Consider the following 24,954-nt stretch of genomic DNA (forward strand, 5'->3'; position numbering starts at 1 on the left):
CATAAATGCCTTGGAATCCCATTCTCTCCGGAATAACAAAAGATGTCTCGGCGTCTTATTTCAGAATAACAAAAAAAATCTTCGGAGTCCTTGCTTCAGAATTGTACATGTACAGGCTTATAAGATCCATCAAGCATCAAAATCAGATAAATAGTGATCAACATCAACCATTTTACAAAGAGTCTCTGTTTCCAATCTATTATACTGCACTAAAGTCACTTTTATTGGCAACTGGCCTCCCACATTAGTGTTGAGGATGTTTGGGACATCAAGAGAATTTCGGATTTCGACGTTAATACTCCGAGCGACGTTAATACTCAAGTGTGTAAGTGTGTAGGTGATTAACAATTTACTGGGTTCTTCCCATTTAGTATAATGTCCATTACAATCGGACACCCAGACATTTAAGATGTCCTCATCGAATTAAGCTCTACTCTTCACCACAAATTCATTCAAACAATTCAATACAGTTTAGTTTCGATTTTAAGTTTCATTATTGGATAGGATGAGTTCGTGTTCTCCACACCATCTCTTCATGCGGTCTACTGCATATACAGTTGAAAATGTTCTACCATCAAAGCCTGGAACAGTAGCCACTCTATAACGATCATGTGGTAGTACTTCAGTGACCACGAATGGTCCTTTGTACCGAGGCTCTAACTTACGGCTGCCACCAGCAATGTATTGGTCCTTTACTACCAACACCAAATCGTCTACCTTGTAGTTTGCCGCTGACCGCCGCCGTTCATCGTAGTATTGTTTCTGCTTCGCTTGGCTCTCTCGGGTGGCTCGCTCCACGCGACCTCCTATCTCTTCTATCGGCTCCGATACAGGTGCATTTTCGATGGATACGACAGATATGATCTCGTTCTGAACTACATCCTTCGGTTTATACGTTAACACTAGCTTACTTGGTGCTACCTTTGTTGTGGAATTTGGTGCCGTATTGATAGCACTCTGCACAAATTTTATCTTCTCATCCCACCGTTTATCAGCCTCATCTATCATCGACCGTAGAGCAGTGAGTATAGTTCGATTACTACTCTCGACCTGACCGTTGCCACGAGGTGTGCCCACTGCTACCAGTACGTGATCCACTCCGTAGTCTTCACAGAATTGTTTGAATACTCTCGAAGTAATTGCTGTTCCACGATCCGTTATAATTCTGCAGGGTAATCCGAATACACTGGACATTTCTTGCAACACCGTTATCACCGGCTGGGTGTTTGTTGATTTCACCGGCTTAGCCAATAAGAACTTCGAAAATCCACAAATAACGGCGAGGATGTGCTCATTTCCCTTAACTGATCTGGGAAAAGGTCCTAGATGATCGACGTGCACCGTATGGAACGGTACCGGCGTTTTCGGGATCGGATTCAAAAAACCCTCCGGCCTCCCCTGCTTGGTTTTAAAGAATGCACACTTAGGACACGCCTCGATGTATGCTCGAATATACTTCCTCATTTTAGGAAACCAAAACAGTTCCCCATCATTTGCACCTGGGGGGAGATCCAGATACTACACACGAAATAACAATAAAATTAAACGTCATGACGCAAGAAAATTATCGACGAGTAAAATATGGCAAAGCAAACATCACACGGACTGACCAATTTTTGTTTTGCGTGTCATCGATGTTTTCGTTGATTTCATTGAAGCCGGTGCGTGACTTTCTCAAGTTTTATATAACGTTCCGAGTGCGGGAATTTGAAATATGAAGTGTCTTGTGAAACTCTCTCTCCCGGAGTATTGAATTAAGAAGTGTGCGACATAGTCGTTTTCGCTTCCCTATGGAGGGAATCACAAACTGCGGCGGATTAAATTCAGTATAAATAAAATACTAATCTCTTGTCAACATCTATCTCGACCAACTCATTCAAAGTCATTTATATAAAATTTAATAATTTTGTCGATATTTTTATTCCTAATAATGATATAAATTTCAATGAATCGTTATCTAAATTCTCGTAAAGTATCATATCAATGCAATGATATATTTTGGCAAATAATTGCATAAATGATCACCACTACACCTTTATCCCTTTTTGTTCATCGGTTCTTTGGCGTTTGTTTATCTCCGTTATCTTGTTTATATTTTTGAGATAAAGATTTATTGAATGAAACGACATTAGCTTTTTGATTATAAAGGGATAGCTTTGTCGTCATGAGAAACCATTTCACAAGGACATTGCTGGTAATTGATGTTTTTGGGTAAGGAAAATAATTCCCCAACATATTGATTATATTTGAATGAAAATTATATGGGATAGAACTTGGGATAGAATGTTAATGCAATTTAGCTATTACCAATCAAAACTACATTGTGGTCTAATGATTAAGATCTCTGAGCAAAGGTTCTACAGTATTCTTTCTTCCAGGTTCGATAAACGATTAACCAAATAAATCTCGCTTAACTTTTCAAGAGGACCTAAGTAACATTTTTTTCATGAATTAATTTGAATAGCGCAATCAACAGAACAACATGGAAGCTATTGATTGCTGTATTCAAATTAGTTCATGAAAAAAATGTTACTTAGGACCTTTTGAAAAGTTAAGCGAGAAATCTTCTTCTATATAATAAAAATGAGTTGAGTTTTCCTTCCTGACGATTTAACTCGCGAACGGGTTGACCGATTTACAAGATTTTTCCCTAATCGATTCGTTTTGGGATCCGCAAGGTTTGTATATCCAGCTTTCCACGCTCGCCATAATGGCGGCTGCTATAAATAAATCTGACAGTAACTGCTTCCGACGCTGACCTGCAATCGACGCTGGTCGTATCTATGCAACCATTTTCACATTGTTTATTTATTGGCAAGACTTGAAGATAATGGAAAAAATGTTGTAACAAGCTTTTGATAATTGAAACCTAATTCCAACTGTGCCAAAAATATGATATACATTTTTGTTTTAGGTTGAAGCTCTAGTTGAAGTAATTTTGCGATACAACAGTTATTCCAATACGCAAGGTGTGACTCTGGTTAATGTGAAATTTTATGTTTTACGACGGCTCCAAACTCAGACATGTCGCAGCACAAAACTGAGATTCTAATGAAACACATCAATTTAGGAGAAGCTTGATGATTAGATAAATGCGAATGTGCAAGTAACTAAAATCACAAAACTTGGTAGTGCTAAGATCGGAGTGATAAACCCTGACGTTGCGTTGTTTGTATCAAGCTCAATGAATAGCCGTCTTCCATTCAACACAGTACCGTTCAGTTGATATTATTCTACTTTTCTTAGTTTCACCAATTAATGAAATTAAATGGAATACTATAAATTCCATTTCTAGAATTGTGTTTACAGTATTACAGACAGTAAAGTGTAACGAAATCAAGAACAAAATAAAATAACCAATGAATACTTTAATTAGCCATATTGAAAAATGAAATGATTATTGTAAAGGAAGTCATATGCACGACGTAAGTTTAAAAGTTGATAATAAAATGCGAGGCATAGCCTGGCTGGATTATTTTTCATTGGGTTGATTGGTTTCCGTGAGATTGAACAGCTATCCCTCTGGAGTGTTGGTAGTATAGTATATTCGGGTGGTTTAGCTGTACTATTGACTACTCGCATGTTCTATGAACATAGAACAATATCAAAAGCTAATGGTTATCAAACACAGGTCGGTTACTGGTGATGAGCTCATAACACAATGAATGCGCATTAGTGGTTAGCGTAGGGAACATAACTAAATAGCATCAAGACAACAAATGCTTAAACATATTGAAATTATATTCTAATTGAATATCAGTACTGCTGACACTACTCTGTGATATGTCCAGGCTTGGAATCATTTTATATAGTAAATCTCCGCATCTACAGGAATCACACAGCGCGTATTTGAATTGTTGTTGTATTGGGGAACCGCTTCAACCTGAAACGGTAATGCTGATCATATATTTGCAAACCAATAAATAATCTAGTTTTTAATTAACAAAAGCTTGTCAGAAAAACTTCTTTTTTCGAGTCTCGCCTTTTATGATAACAGCTAGGATAACAGTAAATAAACAATGTGAAAATGGTTGCTGAGATACAACCAGCGTCGATTACAGGTCAGCGTCGGAAGCAGTTACTGTCAGATATATTTATAGCAGTCGCCATTATGGCGAGCGTGGAAAGCTGGATATATAAAAAGTTGGTGAATTTAACGGGGAAATGTAAAACATCATTAGAATACAATTTTGGGTCAGCTGTTGTGGAAAACAAAACAAACGCACGGACATTGATCTAGAGTGCGGTGCTGCAAATAAGTTCATTGTGACATTTGCAGCACCCGGGCAACGCTGGGTTTGCTTCGCTAGTAAATAAATAAAAATCTGCATAAAAGATAACTCTCGATGTTCCTCTGAAGAACCCTTAAATTAAAGTTCTTATCAAAAATTCTGACATATCGATAAAGTATAACAGTGAAAAATCATATCGTTTTAACCGTTTTAACGGTATCGATATTTTGGAAAAGATCCTTTGCAATTTTTCAGTAATTTAAAATTCTTTATGAAACGACATCTACCGCTATCGATGGTTCATAAGGAAACTTTTAAAATTGGATACGAAGAATTTTGAAGAAACTTAAAGAAATGGTTGGCAAGGATTGCAGTGCGTGATCTCTCATGTTTCGGACAGCAGAACGATCGCGCGGTCGGCCGAATTATTGTGTTCTGCATTGCGCGGCCGGTAATAAAATTAATCAGTTCAGTGCGTGGTCTCTCTTGTTTCGAAGCTGGCTTGGTAGTCATATGGCTACTGCTTCTGCCTCATACGCAGGAGGTCGTGAATTCAATCCCAGGTCCGTTCCATTCTCCTACTTTGTATCTTTCTCTTTATTTCTCATGTTCTAGCAATCGCTAGAACTGGAAATGGACTTCCATACCGTTTCCATTACTATTCCTATACCTCCAATTTGAGTATTCTAACAGTAATCTGCTAGAATTGGAAATGAACTTATAGAGCTCGTTTCCTACATCCAATTAGAAATTCCATCAGTTACCTTCTCCTATCTATCACATTGGTAGCTCGTTAACCAAGACGGACCTCTGCCTCTCCAACCTAACCCAGAAATTCCAACAAATTCCGCATGAACTCGTGGCAAGTGCAGAGGTATATTCGGCTTGCAGTGGGCGAGTGATTGCATCATCATTTCCTCCCCCTTCCCTACATTGACTTGCATTCTGACGTAGCAGGCGCCAGTATGACCTAACAAATGAGATCACCAGTACTTGTACATTGAAGATGTGTGCTAGTCCCAAGCAAACATCTGTTGGTTCCCTGTGCAAGAACAGCTGATCTGGTCATAATGGAGTAGCAACTACGAGCAGTCAATCAAGCTCAAGCTCAAGCTCAACTTAAAGAAATGGTTGGCAAGGATTGATTATTTATGTTGGCAAATGTGTTTTTGTTTTCTTTTGCATTTCAAAGTAACTTGTTTCATAACGGGTGGGAGAAGACAGAAGTTGCAAAGCGAAATCTCTCTTCCATTCTTTCACCATATATGCCAGATTCGGACGACGAACACTTTACAGATTTTTTCAAATCGTCAAAATCCGACTATTCACGATTACAATTACGAAAAAAAAAAATTACTGTTGCTGCGGATTGGGTTGACTTTGAAGAACGTGAAACGAGCGATGCAGATAATGAATTAATAAGCGATAGCAAAGCGAATCATTGCAAGAAGATGTATCCTAGACGTCTCCTTTTCTTTTTACAATGGACGCCATTTTCAAACGAGTTTCACAGTTCGATTGTATTAGGCATTTTTTTGTTCAACAACCGTCGTTTCAAATATAGATTGATAATGTTCAATATAATTTTCTACTTTTTATAGTTTTCAAGCAAATGATCAGTATCGATACTCCCCATTTATTAAACATGTTCAGCTAGGTCTGCGGTGACGTTTCATGACAACTAAAGTTAGGTCTGCACTGACATTCATATTTTTTGAGTCTGAATCTCCCTCCCAGATTTGCACTACTTTTTCATCTCCAAAATGCCTCTTTTCATCATGGTAGCTCCTCACCATTTTACACCCCACGTTATTCGGCACCACCCAACATTTCTTCTCCATCACTCTTCGATACAAACGGTGATTATCCAACACATAGTTATCATGGATTTGTTTATCTTCATCGCACAAGCGTATTTACGATCTGCAACAACCGTTCGTCCTGCCGCTGCATGCTCACTAGAAAGTCCGCATTTGATTTTTCCAACACCATGGTATTATCGGCCACAGTTTCAATTTCGGCTGGGCTCTCGATCGGAGACCGACTAAGAGCATCCACGTGACGCATCCTCATTCCACTCCTGTGCTCAATTCGAAAATCATACTCTAACATCTTCAAAAAATATCGAGCAATTCTGGGATTCACTCTCTTTTGGTATACGTATCTCGAATCGCCGAACAGTCCGTACGAAGAACGAAGAATCTCCCAATCAAATACTGTCTGAATCTCTCCATGATCGCCACTACAGCCAGTAGTTCTAATTCGTCACTGTGGTAAGGGTCTGTTCACAAATTACGTAACGCAAAAATCCGAGTTTTTGACCCCCTCGCCCCCCCTCGTAACAAAAAGTGTCATTTTTGGTACCCCCTCCCTCCCCTATGTAACGCGTAACTGTGAAAATTTCGAAGGCAATTTTTTTTCCTTTTCTGAATTATTTGGGTTTTCATATTTTTTGAACACTGTTAGAATAGGGACGGCATATGATCAGAAATCAAGGATATCCAGAATGCAGCTAGTAGAAACGAAAATAGAATTTGCGATCATAACCATTTACATAGTTTTGCGGAACTGTGGTGTCGCGAAATTCATATTCGCTTGGTATTTTTACTCATATCATATGTCATATGCTTGATTTTGATAATGACTATTATACGATAACGATAAACAGCAATTACTTCAATCAGTGATTAGAAAAAGACATTCAATTATTTTTTTATTCCCGTTATGCGTAACATTTGGTACTACCCACCCCCCCCCCCCCTTTTAGTGTAACAAAGTATAACGCAAGTTGGACCTCCCCCCTCCCCCCAGAAGCGTTACGTAATTTGTGAACAGACCCTAAACTGCTTCTGCTTTGGTCGTTTTAAGGCTGGAATAACTGACCGGTTTCCACAATTTTTCACACTTCTGCAAAAGTATTCCGGCCAACCCAACACTAGACGCATTCGTATGCAGCTCAATCTCAGCACTAGCATCGTGTAACACCAACAAAAGCCGCTCCACTAACAACTGTTTGATTTGTAGGAAAGCACTTTGCTGTTCTTCTTTCCACACAAATTCGGCATCTTTGTTCAACAGCCGAAACAGCGGTTCAACAATGATGCTGTAATTCTTCACAAAACGTCTGAAAAATCCGGAAAGCCCCAAAAATTGTCGAACTGCATGTACGAGGATGGGGTAGGGAACTCTGACACTGCTTTAGTTTTCGCATCCTCTGGACGAACTCCGTGCTCACTCACTTCAAACCTCTAAGACCTCCAGTTGTTTTTTCCAATAACTCCTCTTCACTATTCCCCGGGATTATCAAATCGTCGATTTAAGCGATCACCACTATTTTCTTTTTTTTTAATACTTCTACTATTCTGTTCATGGCTCTCTGGAACACGGCGCACACTGGGGCAGCCCTGGTTTAAACATGGAATAAACCTCTCAGTCATTAAAAGGATGAAATTGACCATAGGTATCTTCAGCGAAGTTTCAATATACATCAATGCCGACATTTTGGTCAATATTCATCATTTTTAGCGATAATCGCATAAAAGTCCCAAACGCCAATTTGGCCAAACAGCGTTTTTAAAGTGTGATTTCTTCAGAGAAGTTGCTTATCACTTAATTTCGATTAACCTTGCTAAAAATTTTAAATTTCCAGAGCCTACTGTGATGATTTATTTGCATATTTTGAAAAGAAAGACCAAAAAATGAAATTTGATCAGTATTTGTACTTTTTCAACACTTTTACTATTGGATATTATTCAAAATCATAGATATTGGTCAAATACACGGTTCGTGGCGTTGATCCAGTTAGAAAAAATGATTTTTGGCGATTAATCGTGGAAAAAAGGCAAATTTATTATATTTTTCACATATGCCGATAATGCGATGGGGCAGAGACGGGCAGCTGTTTTAATCGGCAATGGACAGAAAAATGCATGCCCTTTTATACAAACACTTTCTCAAAGACATGATATTCGATGATTTTTTTCAAAATTAATTTTACTGAATGGCAGTACCGATGCTATAAAAAAATACCTCCTAATGATTTTCGATTAGTTAGGAAGGTAAATAATTGAACAATATGGTATGATGAATTAAATTTAAATTCGCATTTGTTAAAAAAAATATAAGAACTAGGGTAACCGTACCCTTAGTGGAGGTAGCACCAATAGTGGAGGTAGTGGGGTTTTAATGAGATTTATCATATTTATAGGCTTTACGATGGTTTCAGTTGATGCATCGTGCTTTAAATATCCTGTTAAATGCAACTTACCTTGAGATTTTGCTTGAAAAACTATTAAAAACAATGATTTTCCTTAGAAAAATTGACTCCCTTGCACCTATAGTGGTGCAACTGTACCAATAGTGGCGAGTCTCATAAGAAACCAATGGATAGCACCACTATAGGAACCAAAATTAATTTTTACCGCCACTAAAGGAACAGTGTTCCCATAGTGGTGCAAGCAATATTTGGTAATTGTTGATGTTAAATGACATCTATCTCATTTTTGTTAGCAAATTTGTTAGTTTATCTATTGACTAAGATAATAAAGCAGTAAATGTTCCATAATTATCAATTTTAAAAAAATATTTTCTTCTGTGGATCTACTAATACCTCCACTATTGGTACCGTTACCCTAATGAAATATTATTATTGCCCCTTTAGAAGATATTATTTTATTTAAAAATATTTGTATACACCCAGAAGAAAATAGATAAAGATTAGATTTGATAATATATTATTGATTACTGTTTGTTCATGAGACTTTTATATTAAACAATACCAGTATTTTCATATACACTTTTAGTAAATAATGTGATATTCGCAAAAGTGTCCTATGTATTTGCGAGTTTTCTTATATTTTATAAAGAAGTGTAACAGTAAAATATGAAAAATACAAACAAAAGGAAAACGCAGATATATTACACTTTTTGCAAATATCACAATGTCTAGTAAAAATAGTACATATGTACTGGTATTCAATTGTTTAGTATGAAAAAAACTAAATAAAAAGTCCATATCATATTTAAACAACTAACCCTTTTCTATTTTATTCTAAGTCGGTACGAATTTGTCTTGCAAACTTTAACTTCCACAGGGGCAATAATATTATTTCATCAGTTCTAAAAATATTTTTAACAAATGCGATGCGAATTTTAATTTAGTACATCTTACCATGTTGTTCAATTATTTACCCTCCTAACTAATCGAAAATCATTAGGAGGTATTTTTTATAGCATCAGTACTTGCATTCAGTAAAATTAATTTTGAAAAAAATCATCGAATATCATGTCTTTGAGAAAGTATTTGTATAAAAGGGTATGAATTTTTCTGTCCATTGCCGATTAAAACAGCTGCCCGTCTCTGCCCCATCGCATAATCGGCATATGTGAAAAATACCATAAATTTGCCTTTTTTCCACGATTAATCGCCAAAAATCATTTTTTCTAACTGGATCAACGCCACGAATCGTGTATTTTACCAATATCTATGATTTTGAATAATATCCAATAGTAAAAGTGTTGAAAAAGTACAATTACTGACCAAATTTCATTTTTTGGTCTTTCTTTTCAAAATAACCAAATAAATCATCACAGTAGGCCCTGGAAATTTGAAATTTTTAGCAAGGTTCATCAAAATTAAGTGATAAGCAACTTCTCTGAAGAAATCACACTTTAAAAACGCTGTTTGGCCAATTTGGCGTATGGAACTTTTATGCGATTATCGCTGAAAATGGTGAATTTTGACCAAAATTTCGGCATTGATGTATACAGGATTTTGCTTTTACACGATTTTTTTCGCTCGTATTTTTGATCGTGTGACTTCAATTTGCCACCAATCTCTTCCCAACATTCAAAAAGTCCTGAATAAATTAAAGAAAAATCACATGATAATTAATATTCGTTAAACATTTAGGATGAGTGGAAAATTGAGAAAATGTAAATCGTGTAAAAACAGAATCCAGTGTATATTGAAACTTCGCTGAAGATACCTATGGTCGTTTTCATCATTTCAATGACTGAGAGGTTTATTCCATGTTTGTACCAGGGCTGCCCCAGTGTGCGGCGCATCCGTTGGCTAGACCAAATGGCATCCGTAGAAATCGGTAATGCCCCTCTGGTGTAGAGAACGCCGTGTAATGTTGACTTTCCACGTCTAGCGGGATCTGATAATATCCACTATACAGGTCGATTGCAATAAACAACCGAAATCCGGCTAACTTCTGTAAGCACGACTCGATGTCGGGCATTGGAAATTTATCCTTCACAGTCTTCGCATTCAACAGCCGATAATCCACAGCCATTCGGAACTGATTATTTTTCTTTGGAACTAGCACCACCTGACTGTTGTACGGAGATTCCGTTTCTGCTATGATACCGGCATCTAGCAACTCACTGACGATTCCGTGTAATACATTCTGACGCGCGTATTCTACTCTTCTGGGTTTCATGTACACTGGTTCGTCACATGAGAGATTAATCTTCATCACCGTTGATTTTGCGCATCCCATCTCCATCATGTTGAGAGCAAAACAGTTTCTGTATTGCCGAACTATAGTGATTAACTACTGTTTATGTTGGTGATCTCCATCAGTATTTAACACCTCCTTCTCAATCTCCTTGTCTGTCGCAACCGCTATCGTATACATTCGAGCTACAGAAGATTCACCTGTCTGCTCTCCAGACTCTAAAGCGGGAATTACAGACTCCGTCTCTTTTTCCCACGAAAACTTTACGTCGCCCTTTCGTTTCACCATAATTAGCCGATCTTCTCCCAATATGATAGTGGTATCTTGTACCCATGTGGGCACGACCTGCAGCTCCACGAGCAAAGTGATTCCATCATCTAGATGATCGGTAGACACTTTTGAGGACACAGTTATCTCCTTTTTTCCAAATCCCCGCAACACTTTGCGACTAGGCTTCAGCTCTCCGACTCTCTTTGCATACTTCTCCTGAATCGTCGATACCTTTCCTCCGGTATCCACTAGAGCTTTCAGTGTTATTCCGCTACTACCACACGCTTAAAGTCAAGTACACATCGCATGAATAGCTTTCACACATCACGGCGACGCCTTGGCCAACTCTCACTATGAGTGAAAATTTTGTGTGAAACATAAGCAGTCGCTGTGTACTGTCTCACATGTGCATGATATGTGTAAGTGAGTTTGCCTCGAACTGTCAAAGTCCCTTCGGGTCGCTATGATGGCGGACGTGTGCAGAATGTGCTGCAAGAAATCGAACTTTTTCGGAGGTTTTTCATTTTGTTTTGATGGCGAAACAAAAAAAAAAGTGCGAATACAATCATCGCACTTTGTTTTGTTGATCGAAACGATTGGAGAAGCCTCCGAATAAGTATGGAAAAGTTGGCTTACTTTAACATTAACAATTGAGGTTAGGTTCGATTTCCGACTACTCTCTCACTGTGTAAAATGAACTCACCGAAAATCATCGGCCATCGGTTACACAAAAATGAGTAACATCGTAGTTACTCATAATATGAGTTGTTCCAGGAGAGGCCCGTTTTGTGTGAACGGAACACAAAAATATGTAAGTCATTTTAAGCGTGCACATTCTTCACAGACATGCTCTTCTCATCTACTACTCGCATTAATTTGGAATTCAGCTCCCGAGTGTCTTTTTTCCCACTCGGAACTTTACAGTCTCTCTTCATGTGCACGCTTAAAATGACTTACATATTTTTGTGTTCCGTTCACACAAAACGGGCCTCTCCTGGAACAACTCATATTATGAGTAACTACGATGTTACTCATTTTTGTGTAACCGATGGCCGATGATTTTCGGTGAGTTCATTTTACACAGCGAGAGAGTAGTCGGAAATCGAACCTAACCTCAATTGTTAATGTTAAAGTAAGCCAACTTTTCCATACTTATTCGGAGGCTTCTCCAATCGTTTCGATCAACAAAACAAAGTGCGATGATTGTATTCGCACTTTTTTTTTTGTTTCGCCATCAAAACAAAATGAAAAACCTCCGAAAAAGTTCGATTTCTTGCAGCACATTCTGCACACGTCCGCCATCATAGCGACCCGAAGGACTTTGACAGTTCGAGGCAAACTCACTTACACATATCATGCACATGTGAGACAGTACACAGCGACTGCTTATGTTTCACACAAAATTTTCACTCATAGTGAGAGTTGGCCAAGGCGTCGCCGTGATGTGTGAAAGCTATTCATGCGATGTGTACTTGACTTTAAGCGTGTGTCCGTCTCGTTTACACAAATGGCACTTCACTTTGGGACAATTTCTCGCAATATGTCCAATCTCACGTCAATGAAAACAAGACTCTCCGTCAGTTTCACTTTAGTGGCCACGGCGGCAACACTGTCAATCCACCGCAAACCCTGAACCCTGAACCCTGTCATTCTTCCATGGTAGTAGATGGGAATCCACGTGCAATTTCTCTCTTGAAATCTACCCAACTCTTCACCATACTCTGGAGACCTTCAAACCACAACTTCGCACACCCACTTAGGCTCAAACGGGCACAATGGAGTCTCAAAGCTGGATTCCACGCATACAGATCTCCAGTTTCATCAATGCTTTTCACCCATGCCTCTGCACTCGGGCATGATGGCACTTTTGGGTCGAATATAGCAACGTATTCCTTATCTCTCTGAAATCAGGCACTCTTTCTGCTGGAACCACATTGCCATTACGAGAGTGTTCACCTGACTGCGATGAACGACGTAGATCATCTAACTCTTTCTTCAACGCATCTACTTGGGCTTCCATTTCTTCCATCTTCCCAAAGTGTTTGTCCTTTTTCTTTCGATCGGTAACAAATCTTGAGAGCTCTGTATGCTCAACAGAGTCCTTAAAACTATCGCTTTCGGGTTCCGATCCACTCATACCATTAATTCACGTTCACGTTTCCAACCGTATGTGGTACGGTGGTCTTGTATACTGTTGTCTTAACAGATCAGGTCCATGTGCTCACCACATGGCTCTATGAGTCTACAGTACAGAATCTGCTTTTAGCACTCGTCCAAGCCACTAACAACTTGACAATCACTTCCTTCATGAAATCCACCTGATTTCTGATCACGTGACTATCATTCTCAACTGCTAAATTTCCTGAGAAAAACTTAAAGAATTAACACAATTCCTAGCTTTTACATCGCCGACGCGAAACTTGAGGCCCAATCCTGTCTACAGACTGTTGAGGATGTTTGGGACATCAAGAGAATTTCGGATTTCGACGTTAATACTCCGGGGGCTTGATATAGACTAAAGAATATATTGTATATGACAAAAGTAAATGTGTAATCTTGTGTGTTTGTAAGTGTGTAGGTGATTAACAATTTACTGGGTTCTTCCCATTTAGTATAAAGTCCATTACATTAGTATATCGTCATATTTTAATTTCCTCTTTATGTTGAAATTTCCAACGCCGTTTATTCGATCAAAATCATGATGCAGCCAATTTAAAAGAAGCTTATTGTCAACTTTTCTGAAATTTGGGTTCTAGCAGGAAGAGTTACCACTACAATGCAAATATTCATGTCGTTTAGCTTGGCATGGGCTGCAAAAAATTCGAACCTTGAACTCAAGGGAACATTTGGATCAGACGACTTATTTATATGTACAACGCAGGCCACTCCGTATTTAGTCTGAACTAATAATAATTAGAATACTCTGAGATTCACAACAAATTATTCTCCAGTGATAATTCCTCAAAGTGAAGAAAATAGTGTAATGAACTATCGGACCTCTGAAGTGCGGTTATGTTTGGAAAATTATGCTACATTTTCATTTTAAGTTAGCCCTCTGAATGTGTAACAAATTTACCATAATTTCCTACTTGAAAAAGTAAATCTGTTTTAAAGTCCAAGATACTGAAAACGACCTTTCAATTGAGGTCGCAAAAATCGTAATTTCAGGGAAATAAAATTAAATTGAACGTCCTCTTTCCCAACACCATACCAGCTTGAAAATTCAATTAGTCTACCCAATGTTTTTCTTCGAAGTGTGATCGATTTTTTTTTGCAACTGATTGGCATCTGACCACCGCACCGCAAATGGTCTGCAAGTGTATAATTTAAATTAGAATATTTGCACAAGAAATAAGCGAAAGTTATTCATGGTTGAAGATCCAACCCACTCCACCAGTGCAGTCAAAGTGGTCTGCTCATCGTCTAGAAGTTTCCCAGTTCGAATCGACTCACCCGATTTTCAATTTGCCCTTTCGGACAGAGCCGAGACAGCACCTTATCAAAACATCGGCAGTCCACACCCACATCAGCAGCGGCAGCAAACCCGGCAATAAGCTGACCAATAAATTATAATAAATTAATTACCATTCCATCTTGTTGGTTAGGAAACGTGCCACTCTGTGCTGGTGGACAAATCGTTTCCCATTTAGCTCGTTCTGCTCGGTGTCAATGAAAATGTTTATTGAATTCCCGCTCGTCCTTGCTCGGTTCGGAAAGGAATGCTTTATTTAGTTGGGCAAAACGCATGATAAGGGGGAGGGGGCGGTAGCGTTGATTTTCTGCCAGCTTAAGGTGATTATAGAATGAAGCCAGAAATCAGCCATTTTGTAAACCACGTGCTTTTCCAATATTTGTTTTCAAGAGCACGAGATGAAAGAACCATAACGCGTATGTGGCTGAAATAATGGTAGATCGTTTGCTTAGTTATGCTGAACAATCATGATTTGAGTTTCGGCACTGTACGAAAACTATTACGCCAGATTTGGGCTTTGGAAATGTATGCAGATAAACGAGTGGTGAATTTGAAATTCACCACGGGCTTCATTCTATAATCACCTTAAGGGAGATTTCATTTGAATATGATTAGAAGTGTTTTGCGAAGAATTAATAGGAATCAATGCTTGTGAATTTCCCAGGGATGTGAATTGCGGAAACAGTGATCAGAGTTAATTACTTGCAATTATTCGCAATTTATGAACATAACGACGAACGAAATTAGCTTTTCACACCAGCATATATAAAATGCAGAACCAAAGAAGGGTAAGTAAATTAGTTTATTAGATCTCCCATTTCAAAATAAACATTCAATTCAATGAAAACCTGCATCATGCTTGTACTTAAAGCAAAGCTAATATCGTGGGATGCATTTCCCCATCTCTCCATCTGTTTTTGCAGCTCTCGGCCGGTGCAGCCATCCCCAAGGCCCCTGCCGTCAAGCGTCGCATGTCCCGCCACGGTTCGGTCCTGATTGAGACCACCCCGCGGCAAATTCCGTGGGACCTGATCGATCGGCTGCTGGTTCCAATCATCGGCTGCCACGCCGCGGCCATTGTTTGCTCCGGTGTGTTCAACTTTCTCGGAATTTCCCAGGTGTCCGCGTTCGTGCTGTTTCTGTTCTTCTCCATCCTGACGGTCGGGGCTGCCATCGGATTCCACAGTCTTAAGGTAGGTCCGGGTGGGCGAACGCAAGCAGCAAATGTTGCAGAAAGGGGGATTTTAACATACGGTGCATAATTTCGGTCCGCATCATTTCCGATGGCCGGAAACGAGCGTAACTCTCGAATTGCCCATAAAGTGACGCTAATAAATAGCTCCATCTGGCATTAGCCGAACACGACGGCGAACAATGGCATACAAAACCAGGTTCTTATGATGAGCCGAGGTCCGGAGTCCTTTTATGACAGCCACGAGCCACTGCTGGCTGACCGGGACTGTTTGCGTTTGGTTTACTGTCAAGCAATGGGCACAGGGGCACTATTAGGTTGCTAATGACAAGGGGTCTGGGCGGAAAATGGAGGGCAAACGAGTCAAAACAACCTAATTGGTCGACCAAATGATGACTCAAAATAACAGTTTGTTCACACATTATTTATTGAATAGGATCATTGAAAAGTCACCAACTTAATGAAGTACGATGTTTTGGCGTACTTATAGGTTCTTATGCATTCTATCTATCTAACTATCTTCTATCTATCTATCTTTATCTTTATTTAGTCAAACCAGCCTAATCTTGCACTTCCTTTTTTCAAACCTGTCAATCGTTTAATTGATTGCAGCATCGCACTCTAGATCAGCGGTTCTCAACCTGGTGTGCATGTACCCTGGGGTTCCTCCGCTGGTCCTAGGGAGTACCTCGGACAAAAATTCGTAATGACGGACGTATTACAATTCCAATCGATCCTTATTGAAATTTTTTATTCCAAGCGATCAGTTAATTCAAGCCAATTGAATCCTGCCCTCCACAACCAGCACAATGCATGAAGGGCTGCGGAACATAAGATCAAATGGACAAAACGTCGAACAAACAAATTTTTAAAATCTTCAATGCAATCGACCTGATCGAAACAAAATGTTGAATAATATGTTAAGAATATCCTTCTGAAGTGAAATCTAGAGTCTAAAGGTCCGGAAGCCTCCGTTTGAGAGGCATGAAGGTTTTTTTTTAAGTATTAAAGTCAGTATCATAGTTTTAAGAGGATTAGAAGCATCCTTCTACGTTTCTCGGTAGCCTTCTTCCAAGCAGCTCAAAATCCTCTTTTCAAGTGGCTCACAGGACGCTTTTCAAGATGTTCAGAACCCATCCATCAAAAGGTTCGAAAGCCTCCTTTTAAAGTTGCTTGGAAACCTCCTTTCAAGATGCCTGGCAGCCTTCTTTCATGCAGTCCGGAAGCTTGCTTTCAAGAGACACGGAAGCCTCTTTTCAAGAGGTTTGGAAACCTCTTTTCAAGAGGCCGGAAGCCTGCTTTATAGAGGCTTGGAAGCCCTTTTTAAAGAGGGTCGGAAGACTTCTTCCAAAATGCTCCGAAGGCTCCTTTCAAGAGGCTCGGAAGGTTCTTTCCTAAAAACTTGAAGGCTCCTTTCAAGAGGTTCGTAAGCCTTTTTTTTCAAGAGGTTTGGAAGTCTACTTTCAAAAGGCTCGTATGTCTACTTTCAAGAGACTCGGAAGCTTTCATTCAAGAGGCCCGGAAGCCTGATTTCTAGAGGCTTGGAAGCCCTTTTTAAAATGGTTCAGAAAGCGCTTTTCATGCAGCTCGTAAGTCTCCTTTTAAGAGAAGCCTCGGAAGCCTAATTCCAAGAGGCTCGGAAATCTACTTTCAAGTGGTTCCGAAGCCTCCTTTCAAGAAATACGGAATTTTTCTTTCAAGAGTCTTGAAAGCATGCTTTTAAGTGGCCCAGAAGCGTCCTTTCGATATGAAAAGTAAGCTTCCTTTGAAGTGGCTTAAAGCCGCTATTCGGATGCCACTCTACAAGAAGCTCTGAGGCCTCTTATCAAAAGGCGCGGAAGCCTACTTTCAGGAGATTCAGAAGCTCCTTTCAAGAGGCTCGGAAGCCGTTGCTCTAGATGGATTTCAATTCAAACTTGATGGTTTCCATCAGAACACATGAAAAAGTAGTATTTTTACATTGTTTCAATATACCCAGCGAAATGTTCTATTTTTTATGCATATAAACACAGCTGATCCCAAGACAGGCCGGAGCACAATGGATACGTTGCGTTTGAGTTTGCGTTTTGTAATCCGTTTGATACGTTTTGTACTAAAATGCAAAACGTACGCAAATAACGGATAAGCAACCCACAATGGATACGGTTTTGACAGTTAAGCAGTTTAAATTTCGCAGTCGCTGTTAGGTTCCAAATAAGCTATTACGGAATGGATATATCTCTGGCGCTCGAGATTTTGAGCTTATATTTATTTAGACAAGTTATTAAAGTATTCCGAAAATTTGAAGGAGAATTAAAACTGAATTTTTGGACATTGGAGGATGGAAATTAATTAAAAATCGTGATTGATTCAGGTGTATCCTAGGCAAGTTTCCCACAAGTCATTCCAGGAGAAATTCCTCCGCAAGCTCCTCCAGGAATTCCTTCATCAAATCCTCCAAGACTTCCTCCGAAAGTACCTCAAGATATTCTTCTGAAGCTTTCTCCAGAAATTCTATCGGAAGTTTTTCCAAGAGATGCAGCACAAACTTCTCCAGAAAATCCTCCGAGAGTTTATCCAGAAGTTTCTAGGTAAATTCTTCTAGAATTTCCTCTAAGAATTACTCTGGAAGTGCCTCCAGGAATTCCTCAACATTTCCTCCGAAATTTTCTATCCTTGAGAAATTTCCACGTAATTTATAAATAGTTCAATTTAAAATTTCTTCGGAAATTCCTTCAAAAATACCTCGGGAAGTTTCTCCAAGATTCCTCTGGCAGTTCCTTCAGGAATTTTTCCAAAATTACTCAAAAATTTCCTTTTCAAGTTTCTATAAGTTTCTATAAGTCCTCTAGAAATTTCTGCAGGAATTTCTTCGGAAGTTATTACAAAAAATCATTCGGAAAATCCTCCGAAAGTTCTTCCAGAAACTCACGAATTACCCCCAAGAAATTCTCCGGAAGAAAACGTCTTTCTGAAGTTTCTGTAGGGACTCCTCCAGAAATTGCTACAGAAATTCTTTCGGAAATTTCTACAAAAAATCATTCGGAAAATGCTCTGAAAATTCCTCTAGGAATTCATCCGGAAGTTCCATCAGGAATTTCTCTACAAATTCCTTCAGGATTTCCTCCGGAAGTTCCTCCAGGAATTCCAACGGAAGTTCCTCCAGGAATTCCAAAAGTTCCTCCGGAAGTTCCTCCAGAAATTCCTCCGAAAGTTCCTCCAGGAATTCCTCCGAAAGTTCCTCCAGGAATTCCTCCGAAAGTTTCTCCAGGAATTCCTCCGAAAGTTCCTCCAGGAATTCCTCCGAAAATTCCTTTTCTTCAGGAATTTCTTCGGAATTTCCTCCAGGAGTTCCTACGGAAGTTTTCCAGGAATTCCCCGGAAGTTCCTTCAGGAATTGTTCGGGTAGATCCTCCAAGAATTCCTCCGAAAGATCCTCCAGGAATTTCTCCAGACTTTCCTTCAGTTTCCTTCGGAAGTTTTCCAGGAATTCCCCGGAAAGTTCCTTCAGGAATTGTTCCGGAAGTTTCTCCTGGAATTCATCCTGAAATTCCTCCTGAAGTTCCTCCAAGAATTTCTTCTGAAATTCCTCCAGCAATTTCTCCTGAAATTCCTCCAGGAATTCCTCCTGAAATTCCTCCAGGAATTCCTCCTGAAATTCCTCCAGGAATTCCTCCTAAGGTTCCTCCAGGAATTCCTCATAAAGTTTCTTGAGGAATTCCTCCGAAAGTATCTTCAGGAACTCCTCCGAAAGTATCTTCAGGAACTCCTCCGAAAGTTCATCAGGATGATCCTCCAAGCATTTTTCCGGAAGTTCCTCCAGGAATTGCTTCAGACTTTTCTTCAGGAATTTCTTCGGAATTTCCTCCAGGAGTTCCTTCGGAAGTTTTCCAGGAATTCCCCGGGAAACCCTTTCAGGAATTGTTCCTGAAGATCTTCCAAGAATTCCTCCGGAAGATCCTCCGGGAATTCCTCCAGACTTTCCTTCAGAAGTTTACCAGGAATTCCCCGGAAAGCTCCTTCAGGAATTGTTCCGGAAGTTCCTCCAGGAATTCCTCCTGAAATTCCTCCTGAAGTTCCTCCAGGAATTTCTCCTGAAATTCCTCCAGGAATTGCTCCTGAAGTTCTTCCAGGAATTCCTCCTGAAGTTCCTCCAGAAATTCCTCCGGAAGTTCCTTCAGGAATTCCTCCGGAAGTTCTGCCAGGAATTCCTCCGCAAGTTCCTCCAGAAATTCCTCCTGAGGTTCCTCTAGAAATTCCTCCAAGTTCCTTCAGGAATTACTCCAAAAGTTCCTCAGGAAGATCCTCCAAGAGTTCCTCCGGAAGTTCCTCCAAGAATTTCTTCGGAAGTTTTCCAGGAATTCGCCGGGAAGTTCCTTCAGTAATTCACAGGAATGCTCCTTCAGGAATTGTTCCGGAAGTTCCTGCAGGAAATCCTCCTAAAATTTCTGCTGGAATTCCTCAGGAAGATCCTCCAAGAATTCCTCCGGTACTTCCCTCAGCGAAAGATCCTTGAGGATTTTTTCCAGAAGTTACTTCAGAAATTCCTCCGAAAGTTCCTTCATGAATTCTTCAGAAATAACTCTACATGAATTCCTCCGAAAATTCCTCCAGGAATTTTCCCGGAAGTTTCTTCATGAGTTTCTCTGAAAGTTCATTCAGGAGTTATGTCGGATGTTTCTCCAGGAATTCCCAGGGAAGTTCATTCAGGAATTCTTCCGGTAGTTCCTCCAGGAATTCCTCCGAAAGTCCATTCAGATATTCCTCCGGCAGTTCCTTGAGGAAATCCTCTGCAAATTCCTTCAGTAATTGCTCCGGATGTTCTTTCGATAATTCTTCCGGAAGTTCCTTGAGGAATTCTTCCTGATATTCCTTGAGGAATTTCTTTTCCAGAGAAATTCCTGGAGGAATTTCCAGAGGAATTCTTGGAGGAAGTTCCCTGGAGGATTCTCTATAGAATTTTCCGGAGGAAATATATGAGGAGTTTCTGGAGGAACTTTCAGAAGAATTCCTGGAAAAACTGCAGGGGGAACTCCTGGAGAAACTCCGAGGGGAGCTCCTGGAGGCACTTCCAGAGGAATTCCAAGAGGAATTCCTGGAGGAACTTCCGGAGGAATTCCTGGAGGAACTTACGGAAGAATTCCTGGAGGAACTTCCGGAGGAATTCCTGGAGGAATTCCTGAAGGAACTTCCGGAGGAATTCCTGGAGGAACTTCCGGAGGAATTCCTGGAGGAACTTCCGGAGGAATTCCTGGAGGAACTTCCGGAGGAATTCCTGGAGGAACTTCCGGAGGAATTCCTGGAGGAACTTCCGGAGGAATTCCTGGAGGAACTTCCGGAGGAATTCCTGGAGGAACTTCCGGAGGAATTCCTGGAGGAACTTCCGGAGGAATTCCTGGAGGAACTTCCGAAGGAATTCCTGGAGGAACTTCCGAAGGAATTCCTGGAGGAACTTCCGGAGGAATTCCTGGAGGAGCTTCCGGAGGAATTCCTGGAGGAACTTCCGGAGGAATTCCTGGAGGAACTTCCGGAGGAATTCCTGGAGGAACTTCCGGAGGAATTCCTGGAGGAACTTCCGGAGGAATTCCTGGAGGAACTTCCGGAGGAATTCCTGGAGGAACTTCCGGAGGAATTCCTGGAGGAACTTCCGGAGGAATTCCTGGAGGAACTTCCGGAGGAATTCCTGGAGGAACTTCCGGAGGAATTCCTGGAGGAACTTCCGGAGGAATTCCTGGAGGAACTTCCGGAGGAATTCCTGGAGGAACTTCCGGAGGAATTCCTGGAGGAACTTCCGGAGGAATTCCTGGAGGAACTTCCGGAGGAATTCCTGGAGGAACTTCCGGAGGAATTCCTGGAGGAACTTCCGGAGGAGTTCCTGGAGGAACTTCCGGAGGAGTTCCTGGAGGAACTTCCGGAGGAGTTCCTGGAGGAACTTCCGAAGGATTTCCAGGAGGAACTTCCGATGGAATTCCTGAAGGAACTTCCAAAGGAAGGAACTGGAGGAACTTCCGAAGGAATTCCTGGAGGAACTTTTGAAGGAATTCATAGGGGAATCTCCGGAGGAATTCCTGGGGGAACTTCCGGGGAAATTCCTGGAGAAAATTCCGGAGGAATTCCTGGAGGAACTTCCGGAGGAATTCCTGGAGGAACTTCCGGAGGAATTCCTGGAGGAACTTCCGGAGGAATTCCTGGAGGAACTTCCGGAGGAATTCCTGGAGGAACTTCCGGAGGAATTCCTGGAGGAACTTCCGGAGGAATTCCTGGAGGAACTTAGGGGGAACTCCTGGATGCATTTCTGGAGGAATTTCCGGGGGAACTTTGGGGGATTTTTTGGAGGATTTTCCAAAGGATTTTTTGTAGAAACTTCCGAAGGAATTCCTGTAGATTTTTTTGGAGGATCCCCTATAGAAACACCCTAAAGAAATTTTTAAGGATTTTTTGTAGGAATTCCTTGAGGAACTTCCAGTGGAAATCATGGAGGATCTTTAGGGGGAGCTCCTGGGGGAACTTACGGATGAATTTTCTGGAAGCACTTCTGGAGGAATTCTTGTAGGAACCCTGGGGTAATTCATTAAGGAACTTCCGGAGGAATTCCTGGAGGAACTTCCGGAGGAATTCCTGGAGGAACTTAGGGGGAAATCCTGGATGCATTTCGGGAGGAATTCCCGGGGGAACTTTGGGATTTTTGGAGGATTTTCCAAAGGATTTTGTAGAAACTTCCGAAGGAATTCCTGTAGATTTTTTGGAGGATCCCTTATAGAAACACCATAAGGAAATTTTATGATTTTTTGTAGGAATTCCTTGAGGAACTTCCAGTGGAAATCATGGAGGATCTTTAGGGGAGCTCCTGGGAGAACTTACGGATGAATTTTCTGGAAGCACTTCTGGAGGAATTCTTGTAGGAACCCTGGGGTAATTCATTAAGGAACTTCCAGAGGAATTCCTGGAGGAATTACCGGAGTAACTCTTGGTAGGATTTTTGGATGATTAACCGAAAGGTTTTTTGTAGAAACTTCCGAAGTAATTCCTGAACAAATTTCTGGAGGATTCCCTGTAGAAACTTCTGAATGACATTTTTTAGGTATTTTGAAGGAACTTCCGGGGGAATTCCTGGAGGAAATTCTGGGGGAATTCCTGGAGGAATTTCCAGAATAATTCTTGGAGGACCTTCTGGAAGAATTTCCAGAGGAACTTCCGGAGAAATTCTTGGAAGCACTTCCGGAGGAATTCCTGGAGGCACTTCAAATTCCTTACGATTCACCTTGTAAATCTCTTGCTATTTCCAATGGAAATCTAATAAAATGTCTTGTGAAACTTCCTTAGAATTTCCGTTGAAATATCTTTCAATTTTCAATGGACATTCGTTTAAATTTCCAATTGAAATTTCTTACAATTTCTTATGGAAATTCCTCACAATTTCCCATGCAAACCCTTTAGTGTGTCCCAGTAAGTAAGTAACAGTTTCTCATAGTAATTCCTTGCAATTCCTTTTGGAAATTTGTTACAATTTCCCATTGATGTTCTTAACAATTTTCCATGAAATTTCCTAACAGTTTCTTATTGAATTTTCTTACAATTACGTTCAATAGAGATCCCTTATAATTTGCCATTAGTATTATTTAAATAATTTCTATGGAAATTTCACGCAATTTCCTATGGAAATTCCTAACAATTTTCGATGGAAATCCCTATCAGATGCTAATGGAAATATCTTATTTCTTATTTCTTATTATAAATTCCTTCCATTTCCCGTTTAAATTCCTCGCAGTTTCATATGGAAGTCCTTACAATTTCCGCTGAAAATTCATACAATATTTTCCACGAAATTTCCTTAAAGTTTTCCGACGATATTCTTTTGAATTACCTGTTCCATCTCTTTATAATTTCCTTAGAAACATACTTACATTATCCCATAGAAATTCAACATATTTATTTAAGTTTTATCTCCTTAAAACTCCTTGAAATTTCCAGTGGAAGTAAAAATAAATCATCATTTTCTTGTGATTTGTTTATTTTTTGACGCAAACCTGTCCGCAAAGTTTGAGATTGTTCAAATGGTGCGGACAGGTTTGCGGTTTACTTTGCGTTCAGTACAATCCGCAAACACATTCTGGATGCATTGTGCGTTGCTACGTTTGACTGCATGTATTCAAACTAGCTGTCAAATTTCTGGATTGCCTTCCGGATCCATTGTGCGCCGGCCTTTATACTCTTAACAGTTTTGTAAAAAATAAACCCATAAACTAGGTCAAAGTAACCTAATGGGACCAGCACGCGTCCTGCGAAACGCGGGATGCCTATCCGTATGCGTTACTGGCTCGAAAATTAATCTTCCAAAAATGATAAAACGCAATGATGATTAAATTATCTACAGCAACCACCGCTGACGACAATCACTGATGCTGCTGATACCGCTATCATTACCATTAAACTTTCTGTCATTTAAAGTTTAAAAAAAAGAACAGAGGCAGAATACTGCTTTCTTGAGGTTCTGGCATGTCGAAGGTGAACAGATTGAAGAGCAGGGACCCGAGGATACTACTCTGAGGGACGTCTGCGATGATGTCGTGCGCATCGGAACTCGCTCCGCTGATTAAGACCCGGAGTATCCTCGTCGACTGATAGTTGTTAATGATTTTCACCACCTAGCAGGGAATATTGTAGCAATGTAGTTTATACACCAGGTTATCATGCCATTCATTGTTGAACGCCTTCTTGAAATCGAGTAAGGCCATGGCGGATGTATTAGAGACACACTTGTTAGATATATCGTTATACACTGAAGTTTGATCAACCGAGTATCACCACACGGAAGTCCGGCATATGTTCACTCACCTCGGGTTTCAGGTTCGTTTCCGTGATGAAAGCCATGTCGATCTTTCTCGTGGAGTAAATCCTTCAGCTCGATGGTTTTGCTCTTGAGCAAGCAAGCGTTCCAGTTGGCCAGGCCGACCCTATCAGTTATTTTAGATGATGAACATACCACGAGTGAAGGCATGTTCGAATAGGATTTTGCCACCGCGCAGTCGAGTGGCGAGTGGCGAGAAGATCGGCATCAGTTGCTCCGGGGTGTAGATCGGAGCAAATTCTTCCTATGGGACATTTACGTTCTCCGGCGGTCGATGGAACCCCGGAGGAGGGAGTGGGGGCTGTTCACTGGTGGTACCACTGCCAGTTGCTTGCGGGGTTGTAACGGTGGGAGATTTGAAATCGCTCGACGGACGGTCGGGATGCCCGGATAGTTCATTTCAATGAGCGCAGGAACACGATTGTTCTTCGGCAGGGTGCTGGTCGAAGCCTTTGCCCGGATTTCCAGAAACTCCGCTCGTTTTGGGCAGCCCTTGA

At 40.5% G+C, this 24,954-nt stretch overlaps 2 protein-coding genes across 4 annotated transcripts in view; one reads left to right on the forward strand and one right to left on the reverse strand.

Moving 5' to 3' along the window:
* LOC134225679 (elongation of very long chain fatty acids protein 7) overlaps window positions 1–24,954 on the reverse strand; it is a 368,124-nt gene that overhangs the window by 110,961 nt on the left and 232,209 nt on the right. The window lies entirely within an intron of this gene.
* LOC134225677 (D-beta-hydroxybutyrate dehydrogenase, mitochondrial) overlaps window positions 1–24,954 on the forward strand; it is a 364,971-nt gene that overhangs the window by 8,419 nt on the left and 331,598 nt on the right. For both annotated transcript variants that reach the window (XM_062705946.1, XM_062705947.1), the window contains exons 2-3: window positions 15,103–15,226; window positions 15,362–15,631. In XM_062705946.1, the coding sequence (XP_062561930.1) occupies window positions 15,209–15,226; window positions 15,362–15,631 (288 nt within the window). In that variant the 5' untranslated portion in view covers window positions 15,103–15,208. The remainder of the gene's footprint in view (window positions 1–15,102; window positions 15,227–15,361; window positions 15,632–24,954) is intronic.

Source organism: Armigeres subalbatus, chromosome 3 (assembly GCF_024139115.2).
Source record: "Armigeres subalbatus isolate Guangzhou_Male chromosome 3, GZ_Asu_2, whole genome shotgun sequence".
Taxonomy (NCBI): Eukaryota; Metazoa; Arthropoda; class Insecta; order Diptera; family Culicidae; genus Armigeres; species Armigeres subalbatus.